Source organism: Gavia stellata, chromosome 7 (genome assembly GCF_030936135.1).
Source record: "Gavia stellata isolate bGavSte3 chromosome 7, bGavSte3.hap2, whole genome shotgun sequence".
In the NCBI taxonomy this organism is placed as follows: Eukaryota; Metazoa; Chordata; class Aves; order Gaviiformes; family Gaviidae; genus Gavia; species Gavia stellata.
The window spans coordinates 34,152,598-34,166,223 of NC_082600.1; the positions used below are offsets into that span (position 1 = coordinate 34,152,598).

Here is a 13,626-nt window from a genome sequence, read left to right on the forward strand (position 1 = left end):
TTGCAAAACAGTAGATGGAAAAAAAATAAACTTCATTTATCATCATACTTAGATACAATCTGCATTTTTAAAATCAAACTGAAAGTAACTGTTATTCATATGACTAGAAAATAATATTCTACCATCCCCAACATTTGTTACGTAAAAAACATGCAGTTCTCCACATTGTTCATTTCACTTTATGGCTAAAAAAAATTAGGATTTAAAACTAAATTTAAAGTAGCAAGATTTTATATGGAGTCATTTCTTCTTCTTTGGTTTTATTTTTCCTTGTTAATATGACACCACAAACATGCACTTTATGCAATACATTTGACATTTAGGTTACCACAATGAAATGACAAATACATGGATAAAAAGAAAAGCTGTCTTACTACAGAGAAGCAGTATCTCTTAATATAAAAAAATGCATTATGTTCTTGTGTGGACAGCCTGGTTGTCTCCAATCAATCAAATCTGAAGCTCTGCTAAAATACTACAAGAAATGTACCCTTTTGCAGACCATAAGGAAAATATGATATATTCAAGGCCAAATAAAGAAATTGGCCTTGAATTCTTTATTTGGCCTTGAATATATTAAATATATTAGTTCAGAAAGGGAAGCTTGTGCAAGAAAGTCTCAGCTGTAAAAAAAACCAAACTCAAGACTATTAAAGTTCCTCTAAATAGCATTTTCATTAAAGTACTCATACAGTAGCAGAGTACTACTATACAAAAAAAAAAAGAAAGTAAACCTGATTGCATTTCAGCAAAGTAAAATCTGACTTCTTAGTCTAAGCTGAAACATATGGAACAAACCAACTAAATTACAGTTTTGCAAACTCCCGTCCTAACAGTAGGAAAAGTTTCCAATACTATGTGTGCTTTTCCAATTTTTAACCTGGTAGTTTCTTACAAGCTAGACATGCCATTTGCTCTGTCTCACCTTGCTCTTGCTCTTCCTTGTGCATCCAAATCAACAGTTGGCACTCCAACACGAACAAAACGTGTAAAAAGGGACTGCTCCATGTTGGAGTATTTTTGAAAAGCCATGTTCTTAATGACTGGTGGCAACTGATGGTGGTCACCAATCATAATCCACCGCTTCAAACGACTGAAGCCATCCTGGGGGTTCTAGAATTAAACAGTTACACAATTATAACTATTACAATATAACTGAGGCACTCAATTACAACACATTAATAGTCAAATTGCCTGTCTTAAGTCTAAGTCCTATATTTCAACATTTGTTCTTAAGCCACACTGAACTGCGGTCAGTTTAAAGACAACTACTATCTTCTTTCCAATCTACTACCAGTAAAAGGGAGCAGTATTTTAAATAGTCTTGTTTCTTATAAAGCAACAGGTAAGTTTATCTATTAAAATCAGTAGAGAAAAATCAGGATAAATATCACATTACATTGTTTTGAACACCAAAAGTTACATATTATCAGAGAACAAAAGGGAGATCCAATTACAGAAGTTACAGTAGTAAAAAACCTGATTTCTATGCAGTACTGTTACCCTAGAACAGTCTTTCAAACAATATTTTTTGGATTCTGAGATAGTGAATATGAAGTGCCTGAAGCATCTGAAACAATTTTAGTGCTCACACATCTGGGGCACAAACCAAGCCTGCTTTTCAAGTGTCTCTGTGGTTCATGTGCTTCGCCTGTTTACCTCTGGAATTCACACATGGCCTCTTCCATGACCAGGATGTGCCTCTAATTAATCCTCACCCTGGCTCTTGGACTGAATGCTCTTCAGCATGTTTGGTACATGTCTTTCCAGTTCCTCATCATCCTTTGTGTACCTATGTCACATACTGACAGAGCTCATGAAGGAACATTGTAAGATAGGGACAAAAAAGGAACAGATGTGTGGGTAACATTATCCAGGAATTAGAATCCTGAAGATTTCTACCTGCCAGTTTTACAATTCAGACCCTCAATTTCTTACACACTCCTGTGATATTTCCCTTTCCCCAGAGGAGCACTATTCAAGACAGAGCCTGAAGTTCCTTTTCTTGCCACTTGAAGTGGAAGAGGATGGAAATTATTTCCAATGGCATGGGAAAGATTTCACTTTTTTTTTCCCTCCAAAAAGGTTACCGATTTGGAGAAGACCAAGCATTCTATATAATCATTCTGCTCTTATCAGTAAGTTTAATCTTGGACAAAAAGCCCTCCGAAGAACTCTGTTTTTGAAAATTTCTTACTCTGAATTGCAAGTGCAAGAAATCAGATACTACTGCTCTATAAGCCTAGTTCTTTAGGTTTTGTTAAAAAAAACCCTAAATTTTCAAGGACTATTTGAATGGCTCTTGTAAGAACGGTCATGGACTATCCCCCAGAATTTGGCTGTATGGTGAAAAGGTCTGCTTTAATTACACAAAATTCTTCAGTTTCTCCATTTCTTATATACACTTATTTCCCCTCACCAGCCTGATGCATCTGGTTGTTCAATGTTCATTCAAACATTTGAAAAACACTGTAAGATGCTTATTTCACTAAAAACAATATTTTCATTATCAATGAAAACCATGGTAAAAGCCACGCAGCATTTATTCATTACACAGCACTACAGTACAATGTTGTAGCATTAAATTCAAGACTGCCAAAACGCAAAAGCAACAGCCTAAAGTATTACACGTGTCTTTATGCACAAAGATTTAAATACCTAATTGAAGAAGCAGCCACCTAAACAACAACTTATGCCTCCGTACTTTTCTGACAGTTGCGGGAATTTAACAAAGCAACAAGAAGAAATCTTATATTTCAGGTTTAACTAAATTGAATGTTGTTCTAGAGACTACAGTGAGGATTGATTAAGCCTCCAGGACAGAAAGGAACCAAGTCTATTTCATTGTATTATAATAATTGCTGAACCAATAAGTGAAAGGAAAAGAGAGCTTGACTGTCACTGTTTTATGATTTGTGAGAAGCCTCACCCAGTAGAGGCTTGCTCTCTAAGCACCCCAAACAAGATGGACAAATATGTGCTCCTGTTCAGAGTTCAGGCAGCATTTGGGGTTTAGAGGGTGAATTAGTTGCCTACCTGCTCAGAATCATCAAAACTCAGCAGTCTTTAACACATCGAGAAGGTGTTAAAGAGGTACATTAATATACCTAAAACTTAAAAACCTACAGAGTAAACAGCAACTGAGAACAGGACTTGGGCTTTAATAGCAATATGGTTAACTTGGACATGCACGTTCTTTTGTGCACTAGGCCCATACTCAATTACTTTCCTGCAGTTGTATTCTGCTCTCCATTGTTAAAGAGCAAAGTGAAAAATTATGAGCTGCAATTACACATATATCAAATATTTCATGGAGTTTCTATTACAACTTTTTCATCTGAGATTAATTTCCTTTTAGAATGAATATCCAGAGGCTTGGATATGGTTTTGTAAAAGACTTAAAATTATTCCTTTTCAATGAAAATATCTGCTCCAGGCAAAACTTCTGAAAGGAAACTTAATTTTAGAATATGAGCAAATGCAGACTGTGTATTTTTCAGAAAGCCATTCAAGTAAGAATCAAATCAACAGTACAGACTGTCTTCAGTTTTACTGACTTCCCACAGCTAAAGAGTTTGGACAGAGTTCCTGCGGGAACCCATACTTCATTTCCAGAGGTGAAATTTTATCTCATGATAATCTGAGATCAGAGGGATAACAGAGCCACAGATGTGCGAGAAGTACATTTTGCTTAAATGTGAAATCCTCTAGCTCTTAAAAGAGGAGAGTGATGCATCTCAAGCTCAGATTGCTAAAAGCAACCATTAGATAACCTTCACTGGAGGCACAAAAAATTTCAAGACAGTCTGAGTGAATGTGTTGAGTTTAGAATGATTAGAGTAAATGATTTTAGGGGAAGATACTCAACTGGAAAAAGTAGCAGTCTTGGCCCTCTATTACAACAATCCCTTACATTACAGAGCCATTGCTACCTGGCTTCCTAAAGACTGTGCTATAAACATCCCCTGTGCCACGTTAGCTTCGGTTTCCTTCTTTCCTTCCCTGCTTAGCAGTACCTTTGCAGCTGCAAGACTTCCATTCAACTGTATCACATCTGCATTCCCTTATCCATGAGTTATTGGTTTGCCAAAACACAGTACAAGCTGCAGTTTATTCCAGGCTAAACATTTACCAATCAGCTAGACAAAAGGTGCATAATTATTGGGCAAAAGTAGAAGTAGAAGCAGGAACCATTTCTTGTCTTTCTGTGGAGTTGTAACATCAATTAGAATGTCTCCTCTACTTGGCTCCAGTGTTCCTGAAAGTTGTAGGTGCTTGGTATCTCCCTCTGTTAATCTTGACTGAAACTGACCAAACACCACAAGCAGACAGGATAACACAGAGTAATTATGGAAGCCTTACATTCTTGGGAAACAAACCCGTTATTTCATAAGAAGTATTAATTTTAACAATTTTAAAAATTAGCAATAATCACTATTAAATGACAAAGAATAAAAGTAACAAAGCCAGTTTACATAAGTCCCTTCACTTTTTTTATTTTCAAAATGAAAGCCTGCTAATACTACTATTTAGTCAATAAAAGGAACATATTTAGAACCTATTAGCTTACTCCGTAATATTAAAAAACAAGGATAAACAACTAATGTAGAACAATGTGAAAGTTCTTACTGTCCACTCAAACTGCAAATATCAGTTCTAGGTTACTTTCTGCACAAGATATTTTCCTTTTAATATTCTGTATTGTTCAAAAGCACAGACTTTTATTTATCATTTTTTGTTATAGGTTTTATAATTCAGGTCTAACCTGCAACAGAAGAGGTATAAAGGTTTCTATCTCCAGAATCTGAGCAGACTCTTCCATTAAGATGTTGTCATACTGAGAAAGAAAAAGTAAAGAGATGTCCATCACTAACCAAGTAATACAAATTAATGCTGTTATTCAGCCTACCAAAAGAAAGTATCAAACACTATTTGGTTTTTGATGGGTGGGACAGTTACAGCAGGATTTTAACTTACAGGCAAAATATCAGTACTACTAAAAATCCATGTCAGAGGGTGAAATCCTACTACATCAATGACAGATCTATCTGTACCAATCAGGGCTTACATCTAGAAGGAATCCATGACTGAACTACATGAAATGCTTCCCATATGCCATAATCCATCCACAAGAGAAATGCTTTCTGCAGTGGAGCAAACTAATTTGGTATCTTTGCAGTGAAGCAGGAAAGGAGCACTTCTGTGATCCAATACAGTGCATTATCGGAGAAAAATAATACTGAAAGAATTACTAGTGGTGGGGTTTTGTTTCATTTTTGTCAGATAAAAGTCTGTACTAAATAAATACCAACGGTTAACACTGCAGAGTAAAAACAGCATTGCATCATAGCTCTATTTCCTCAAATTATTCTTTTAGTTAAACAACGTTATAAAGGCCATGGTTTTTGCCCAGTTCCGCCTTTCTTTTATTACTCAATCATATCACTGCTGTTCATCATCTAGTATGGCAAAACTAAATTTTTCTTTTTAATAGAGATGCACTATTAAGCATTTTTGTATATACAATAACTTAAAAGCAATCTCATCTTTTACTTACAGAAGTTAAATTTTTCTTCAGTAAAATTAAATTTCAAGTACACTGGTAAAAAACCCCAAGCAACTCAAAATAATCTAGTTGCCTCGATTTAGGACAGATAAAAAGGCTTATACAAGGGGGGGAAACAAACAAACCCAAAAAACAATTAGTGTAGTAATGCTAGTATAATCATTACCTTGAAACCTAATTCAACCAGGTCATGTCGTTTCAGAGCAGCATGAGTACAAGTCATAGCAATGATTTTTGCTTCTTTCACCAACAGGTATTTGGATCTATCCAGGCCACTGCGGAGAAGTTCAAATGCCCTGAATTCCTGTGGTAGAGAAAAGAAAATCTTGAAAGTCAGAATACAAAAAAAAAGTTGCTTATAAAATATATTCATTCAAACTATCTGGCCACCTTCTTAATATAATTAAGAAAGAAAATTATGAGAGCATCTTTTGTTAACAATCCCATCTGAATAATTTTTTTAACGTAAACCTGGAAACAACAATATTTCAAAAAACAGTATTTTAAAAACACATCCAAGAATTCTGCAACCTGTATGCATATATAAATTTGCAGACAACTGTTCAACTGATTCTGAGGAACCCTCTCAGAAGCCCCCAAAATTTTGTTTCACTATATCTTCTTGTTTCCTACTTTACTGCAACATAACATCACATCAAATTCAGTATTAGAAAGACCAATACAATTAATATGACCAAATGATACCCAGATCACCTTTATCCTAACTTTTAAAAGCCTCTCAAGCGATTCTGGGAAAAAGAGAAGCTAACCTAGAAGTAACTTAAACAGGTTATCTGATTAAAGGCAATTCACTGTAAATACAAAGACCCTGTGAGGATCAGAGCAGCAGTGATAGGCGCACCAACCCTAGTAGCCTAATCAGTGAAAATGGAACACACAGAACGGCTGCTTCTCAAGGTCAAAATAAAACAGCTTATACCCTTGCCCCTATTGTGAAACATGCCTATATTACTACAAGGTAGAAACTCTCACCTGAATGCCTTGCAAGATAATGAAGCTGCCTAGAGGTATCTACCCCTTTTAGGATGTAGAGAGCAAAGGAGAATTTTGGAACTGTATAAAGTTTTTTATAGGATTAGCCAGATCCACTTACCTTTAACAGTTACATGTCTTACCTCAAGCTGAGTGAATATTTTCTTAACATGTCTAAAACACCCTTCAGCAATTTCCATATCTTCTTCATAGGACTTGCCTTTGAAAATTGGTTGAGGAGCATTTGCAAAATACTGGTGAAAAGGAAAGAAACTGGAAACATCCGTAACATCTGGCAATTTTCCACCTTTAACTTTCACTTTGCTGATATACTCCTCCCAACGAGACATTACCTATGGCAAGCAAAAGTGTCATACTGACATGTTTTCATATTAAGTCATTGGCAAGGTATAGTCTTGCACACATAGTATTTAAAAAAAAAAAAAAAAAAAATCACAAAAGCAAGGTATGTCTAAATTAGCATTTGACTTTGTATCAGGACAACATTTTTGAAGCTGTGGTGGGTTGACCTTGGCTGGCTGCCAGACTCCCACCCAGCATCTCTCACTCTCCCTCCTCAACAGGACGGGGGAGAAAATAAGATGGAAAAGCTTATGGGTTGAGATAAAGACAGGGAGATCACTTAGCAAGTACCATCACAAGCAAAACAGACTTGACTTGGGGAAAATTAAATTAATTTATTGCCAATTAAAAATAGAGCAGGATGGCAAGAAACAAAGACAAAACCAAAACCACCTTTCTTCTCCACCCCCTCCTTCTTCCCAGGCTCAGTTTCACTCATTACAGTTCATAACACCGCAACTCTGCCACCCCTTCCTCCTCACACTTCTCCCCTGCTCCAGCATAGGCTTTCCACAAGCTGCAGCTTCCTTCAGGGCATATTCACCTGCTCCAGTATGGGGTCCTCCATCGGCTGCAGCGTGGGTATCTGCTCTGACACGGTCCTCTACAGGCTGCCGGGGGACAACCTGCTTCACCATGGTCATCCCCACGAGCTACAGAGGAACCTCTGCTCTGGTGCCTGGAGCACCTCCTGCCCCTCCTTTTCCTTCTGACCTTGGTGGGGGGGCTTGTTTCTCACACTCCCCTCTCTGATCCCAGGTGCTGCACAGCGGCTTTTGACCTTTTCTCAAAGATGTTTTCGCAGAGGCACCACCACTGCCGCTGATGGGTTCAGCTTTGGCCAGTGGTGGGTGTGTCCAGCACGGGGCAGCCCCTGGCCTCTTCCCAGAGGTCACCGCTGCAGCCCCCACTACCAAAACTTTGCCACATAAACCCAATACAGAAGCAAATCTCTTTATTATCTCCACTTACAGTACTCTGGTTTAAATACCAGGCTGGATTCTTTTGGGAGGAAATTGAACCAGAAGATGAGCTCTAGCAGAGCTCCTAGTACTCTCCAACACCTAATGACCATTTAATGTTTAGGCCCACACTGCAGCTATCCCAGAGTAACTTCTGTAAAAACATATACAGCATATGCATTTGATCCTAAGTACCACTCTACAAGTCTGCTTAAGCCACACTAATTGCTATGTAGACCATGTCACTGAAAAATACATGGAAAGGAAATGAGGGATATACAATATACAGAAAATCACTGTTTTGTGTACTATGCATCTGATTTCACGCTGGCATTTAACACCATAAAAACTTTCTAGCAGGATCATCAAGTAGCTGCTCTAATGCCTGTCCAAAATGTAAAGCAGCCCACAGATTTTCCTATCTGAAGGAGAAACTTCAGGTTAGAATCTTTGCCAGCAGTCATGAAAAGCAGCAATGCTCGCCTTTCAATTCGTGAGTCATCAGGCAGGATTTAAAGCAATAGCAAACAAGTAAGTAATGTTGCAATTATAGCTTTAGCTGTTATTGTATTTTGAACCACCAAAGAAAATGCGTGTTTTTTTAGACTCAATTCTGAAAAATTCACTCAAATTTTTATAAAGTGTTTCATAACATACTGAGGTTATACAGTCTCTGTAGAAGTATTTCAGTCCTTACTTGGTATAAGAAAAAGTGGCCAGCTGTTTCACAAGTGTAAGAAACATCTCCTGGGACTCCAAGACTCTCTTGCAATCGCCCAACTTCTCGCAGAAGTTCAAGTCTTCGAGCCAGCACATAATTAACTCTTCCATACCTACACAATGGATTAAGTATAACATAATTTGTATTTAAATGTATTTAATTCAAAGCTGTTTTATCCAAGTATCACAATGAGAGAGCACCAAAAAAACACCACCACCACCACACTCCCTCCAAAAAAACCTCACAACTACTACCAGGTTCCAAAACCCAAGAATTTGCTACACGCTGACTAATTCTATCAGCTGACCCCTAATAATTTACAAAGCCATGCAAGAGCCATTACTGTAGAAAAAGCTCCTTTTATCCTACCACTTCAACAAAAGCTTCGTAAGTGTTAGTAAAACATTCTCATAATATACCTGTAAAGCAGAAAAGCATTACTTCCAATGTACTGTTTAGGAACCATGGTACACTACATGTTACACAAACATAAGCAAGTTATACAAGTCTATGGACCATCATAAATGGAACCTATACCCAAAGTTTCAGTACAATAAGGCTAACTTCCTTTGGCAAAATACAAAATGTCTTGCAATAATGCTTAGCCCACCATAACAGACAGGTCTACATCCACCCACAGGAGGTACTGTACTCACAGCTGCCTGTTCAATAACTTTTATGACTGATTAGTTTGTAACCTTCTTCTTCCATTCTTCCTCCTCTTACCCAAGTCAAGCCCAATTTTTTCCTTTATAAATCAATTTCCTTAATCCATGCAGTCCCCCCCCTTCCAGAAGCAGTACAAAAAAACCAAAAATCAATGTATCACATTTTCTACAAAAGAAAACAAGGTAAAAAGTGGTGTAAATGAGTGGAATTAAAGAAGTAAGAGGAACAGGACACCTTCTTTTAAAAATGCATACATAGTTAAAAGCTCAAATGTGAATAAAGGCTAAATTTCAAGTTCTTATTAACCTTACTATTCATAAAATATGCTTTCTGCACAGGAAAAAAAATTAAAAAGACACAATCCCTGGTAATCTCAGTGGGTTCTATTGTCTTATTTAGAAGGGTGAGAGTAAAGCTGGAGAGTTGAATTTACTAAGACACAACTGAATATGATGTTGTTCACAACTGGAAAAAACAAGTTCCTCAGGAACTGTGACAGTTAAAATCCTTGGAATACTAAATAGTTTTTTCTTCTTCAACAAAACTAATCCATTATAATTACAAGTGACTGCAACCAGTTGTTTGTTTGGTTTTTTTCCCCTCTCTTCCAATGTCCTCTTATTTCTCACAATTCAAGTCACATGCCCTCTTTTATGTATTAATTCACTGCTACAAAAATTTTCTTTAGCTGTGATTCCCTTTGTGTTTAAGTGAGAGTACCAGTCTAATCAGCTCCTCTCCACCTTATGTTCTTATATCCCCTGTCCCGCTTTGTTGTGCCTGCAGAGGGAGCATAGAAGGAACACTAAGCTTGCAAACAGTAAAAATTCCTTAAGCAGTATTGTGCCCTCTACAGCAGCCTGACACAGAAAACCCACAAACTCAGAAGCAACCTAAAACCAAAAAAAGGCATATGGGAAACAAACTTCTCTTCTCACGGTAGTGCAGCCCACCTTCAAATATATTCCTCAACCCTTATCCCTCCCTCCCGAACTGCCAGAACCCATAGGACTTTGCAGTAATGCCCTGTAGGTCTGGAGTTATTCTGAAAAAGAATGAAAATAGACAAATGTAGAGTGTCTCAAAGAAAATTCCTTTTAATTATGAGCACTACTGTTCAAGGAATATACTAAACCATGGATATTACTAAAATAGTATCTGCCAAGGCATCATTTCACTAAGATTTTGGCTGTCAAATTTCTGAAATAATTTGACTATGTCAAAGCATTCAAATTTAAAAAAAATCACAGGGTATTTATTTTGCTAAATAAAACTCAACTATGCATATGTGGGTAACTTCTTGTGACTATATATAAATTTAACTACAGCTTTTGAAGTCAAAGTATTGCTATAATAATCCAGTACTGGACAGTTCAGTTATTTCCAGTGCACGACCCTTATACCCCTGCTTACACTTACGAATGTATGTAATCCTACTGACGTCAGTTGGACTAACACGTAACAAACATACAAACATTTACAAGAACAGGTTCTTAAGTCTTTGTACTGATACAGACTTGACAGTTTTCCTCATGTATTATTCAAAATGTGCTATTTACTAATGAAATAAGTAACTTCGTAACCAAGCAATATTCTGAAGCATTAAAAGCAGGAAGTTTAATTTCATGCTTATATTTATGTATGCAATATTCACCATGCCAATAGAAGTGATATCACGTTTGCACAAAAAATTCCTAGCTAAAAACATACCTTTATTATTCAACTGTCTCTCATAAAACAGATCAATTCTCTACAATGTATATGGGCCCAGAATGTAATGAACTATTTTTATTCAAGCAGTTGAGTTTGTGAACAAGCAACTGCCTGATTCTGCCTTTGGATTTTCAAGAGAACACAGTTCCTCTACTGAATAAGAACCAAAACTACTTAACCCTGTATTGAGAACAAGTGCACTCTGCATTACTGGGATTCAGTAACATGAGAAAGGTAAAACTTGCCAAGCAGAGCCCCTTGCTCATTTACAAGGGAGGTAGAATGGATTCAACACATACAACTTGCTACAATGTTTATGCAAACAACTTTATCATTAGCACCTCCTTTCTCACCTGCTGAAATCTTTCTCTGTCTCTAATTCCTCTTCTCCATGACCCAGACGCAAGAGGTGGCGTTCATCAATGTCTAAAGCCATGATTTTTTCAAACAGCTGGTTCAAGGCCTAAAGATTGACAAGAACAGGAGAAAAGGTAGTTTTTAGAAGTTCAGAGGCTCTTGCAGGGGAAAACTGAAGAATTACTGGTAAGCCAGCTAGGAAATTATGCCTATTTCGCTATAAATGGAAGCCAAAGCAAACATGAAGTCAATAGTGAAGCTAGAGCTCTTAATCTTGACAACAGGGAAATTTGCCTACTAAAACTCTTGTATTTGCACACTTTATGTAACAATTAAATTTTATTTTACAATTTAAAAACTATTTTGAAACTCGATTCAGTCACCTAGTTAATTTAATTGATAAAGCTATCAGTTTATAGAACTGTCTCAAGAAGCACACTTTGCAAACATTGATTTTGTTAGATGACTTTAAACCATTTAACTTTTACTGTACGTTAGAAGAGCGTGATCTGGTATTGACTGGCAGGTGCTGTGACTCTATTCCAGACTCTATTCCATAAGGATAAATAAATTTTGATGAACTAAACTTCAAGGTGTGCTACGTGTCCTGCCTTAAACTCTCCAATTCTCTAACAGCTTAATAACAACTGTCCAGTTCAGTGTATTTCAAAGGAGTAAGTTTGTAACCACTGGATCATCAAGTTATGAAACTAAGAATAAACATGAGCAAGCTCCACTTGTATTTGAAGTCAGCTGGAAGTCATGCAAACATGTTGAAGTGCAGCGCCAAGGCATAGGGAATGAACTTTGTTGAGTTCATTTCCTGAAGTACGATTTCAAGTTCATGTTCTCATATAAGTCTTGTCTGGTAAGAAGAGTCTCCTACCTGCCTGAAATTATTTCCTTCCGTTTCTCCCCAATGGACATGCTCTCAACCCTTTCTCTCAGCTTCACTACCTGTTACTCTGCTGCAACCCATTGTAGACTGGCCTATATTATTCCAGGTTGTAACTCCTCACCAAAGTGAAGTCCCATCAACAGCGTAAGTGCCTGATCTTGCTTTGATGAACAAAGGTGAAATGTTTTTGAAGTGGTATGTTCAGTTAAAATAGCTCGTAACTGAGACAGGATAGGCTAATGAGACAGACCAGGAAATAGATGACCCTGGTTTCCAAACAAATCCTTCCAAACCAGATGCAGATTTAGAGTAAGAATCTTTAAGACTTTTATCATTATTATTTTATACATGCCTGAGAAGTAGCAGCTAGAGCCCATCTCTTACGAATGGGAAGCAAGCATTCAGTTCAAGAGGCCATGTTACCTTTTATGCCTTCCCTTAGCAGCGTGAAGCACTGAGTAACCACTGTCCAAGAAAGTTAGTTAGCAAAAATCTGGCATGCATGCAGTGAATGTGCAACTGTTGAACTGCGCAGACACTTTTTCAAAATAATTCCTAATTTCTACCCCCAACCAGTTAAATATATTGAAAACTTCTGATAAATAGCTCAGAACTGCAAACCTGAAATTCAAAAATTTAATTTCACATTATGAAACTGGCAAAAGTGCACACAAGACAACTCAAGTTTTCATTGTTAAGAGACAGCTGCAATGCCAAACCTACTGATCTCCATACCTGCAGTTCTTCTTGATTTTAATTATAGGAAAATTTCATGCATGACTGACACTTTACCTGATTAGAGTGGGTAACTATAAGAGTTCGTTGTTCTGGGAAATTATGATAAAGATTGGATATTATCTGGACTGCTACATCAGTTTTTCCAGTACCAGGTGGACCCACTACCTAAAAATCAAACAAACAAACAAAATTAAAAGCAAAAATCAACACACAATTTATCAGAATATTGCACAATACAGAAATATAGACAGTTGGGGGAAAAAAAGCAGAAAAATCTCACAAGACACTGACATCATACATTAACAGCAAAAAATCTTCTGTTTCATGTACAATTGCTTGCTGATTTCAAGAACACGTACGTACACCATGAAAGACTTAGCCCAATGCTAAGGCAGATTCCTGCCTAAGAGGAATACAGTAATCCAGCAATTACTTGCTGGCTTTTGTGAACTTCAAGAACAAATAGAATATATCATGAAAGACTAATTCAGATTAGTTAGACAGATTCCTGCCTAAGAGGAATATGGTAATCCAGCATATGATATACTATTCTGTTTCGCAACCCATGAAAACAGGCCTCCTCAGAGAAAAAAGGCTGTTTAGCCTCAGGACAGGCTAAACATATAGGAAACGGTGAAAAAAGTAT

The 13,626-nt window shown here is 37.1% G+C and overlaps 1 protein-coding gene across 1 annotated transcript in view; it reads right to left on the bottom strand.

The window, feature by feature from the left end:
- The window catches only part of AQR (aquarius intron-binding spliceosomal factor), a 59,607-nt gene that overhangs the window by 10,439 nt on the left and 35,542 nt on the right, over positions 1-13,626 (bottom strand). The window contains exons 23-29 of the mRNA XM_059819243.1: positions 13,035-13,145; positions 11,341-11,450; positions 8,582-8,717; positions 6,703-6,912; positions 5,733-5,870; positions 4,766-4,837; positions 926-1,113 (exon numbers count right to left, since the gene is read on the bottom strand). Of these exons, the coding sequence (XP_059675226.1) occupies positions 926-1,113; positions 4,766-4,837; positions 5,733-5,870; positions 6,703-6,912; positions 8,582-8,717; positions 11,341-11,450; positions 13,035-13,145 (965 nt within the window). The remainder of the gene's footprint in view (positions 1-925; positions 1,114-4,765; positions 4,838-5,732; positions 5,871-6,702; positions 6,913-8,581; positions 8,718-11,340; positions 11,451-13,034; positions 13,146-13,626) is intronic.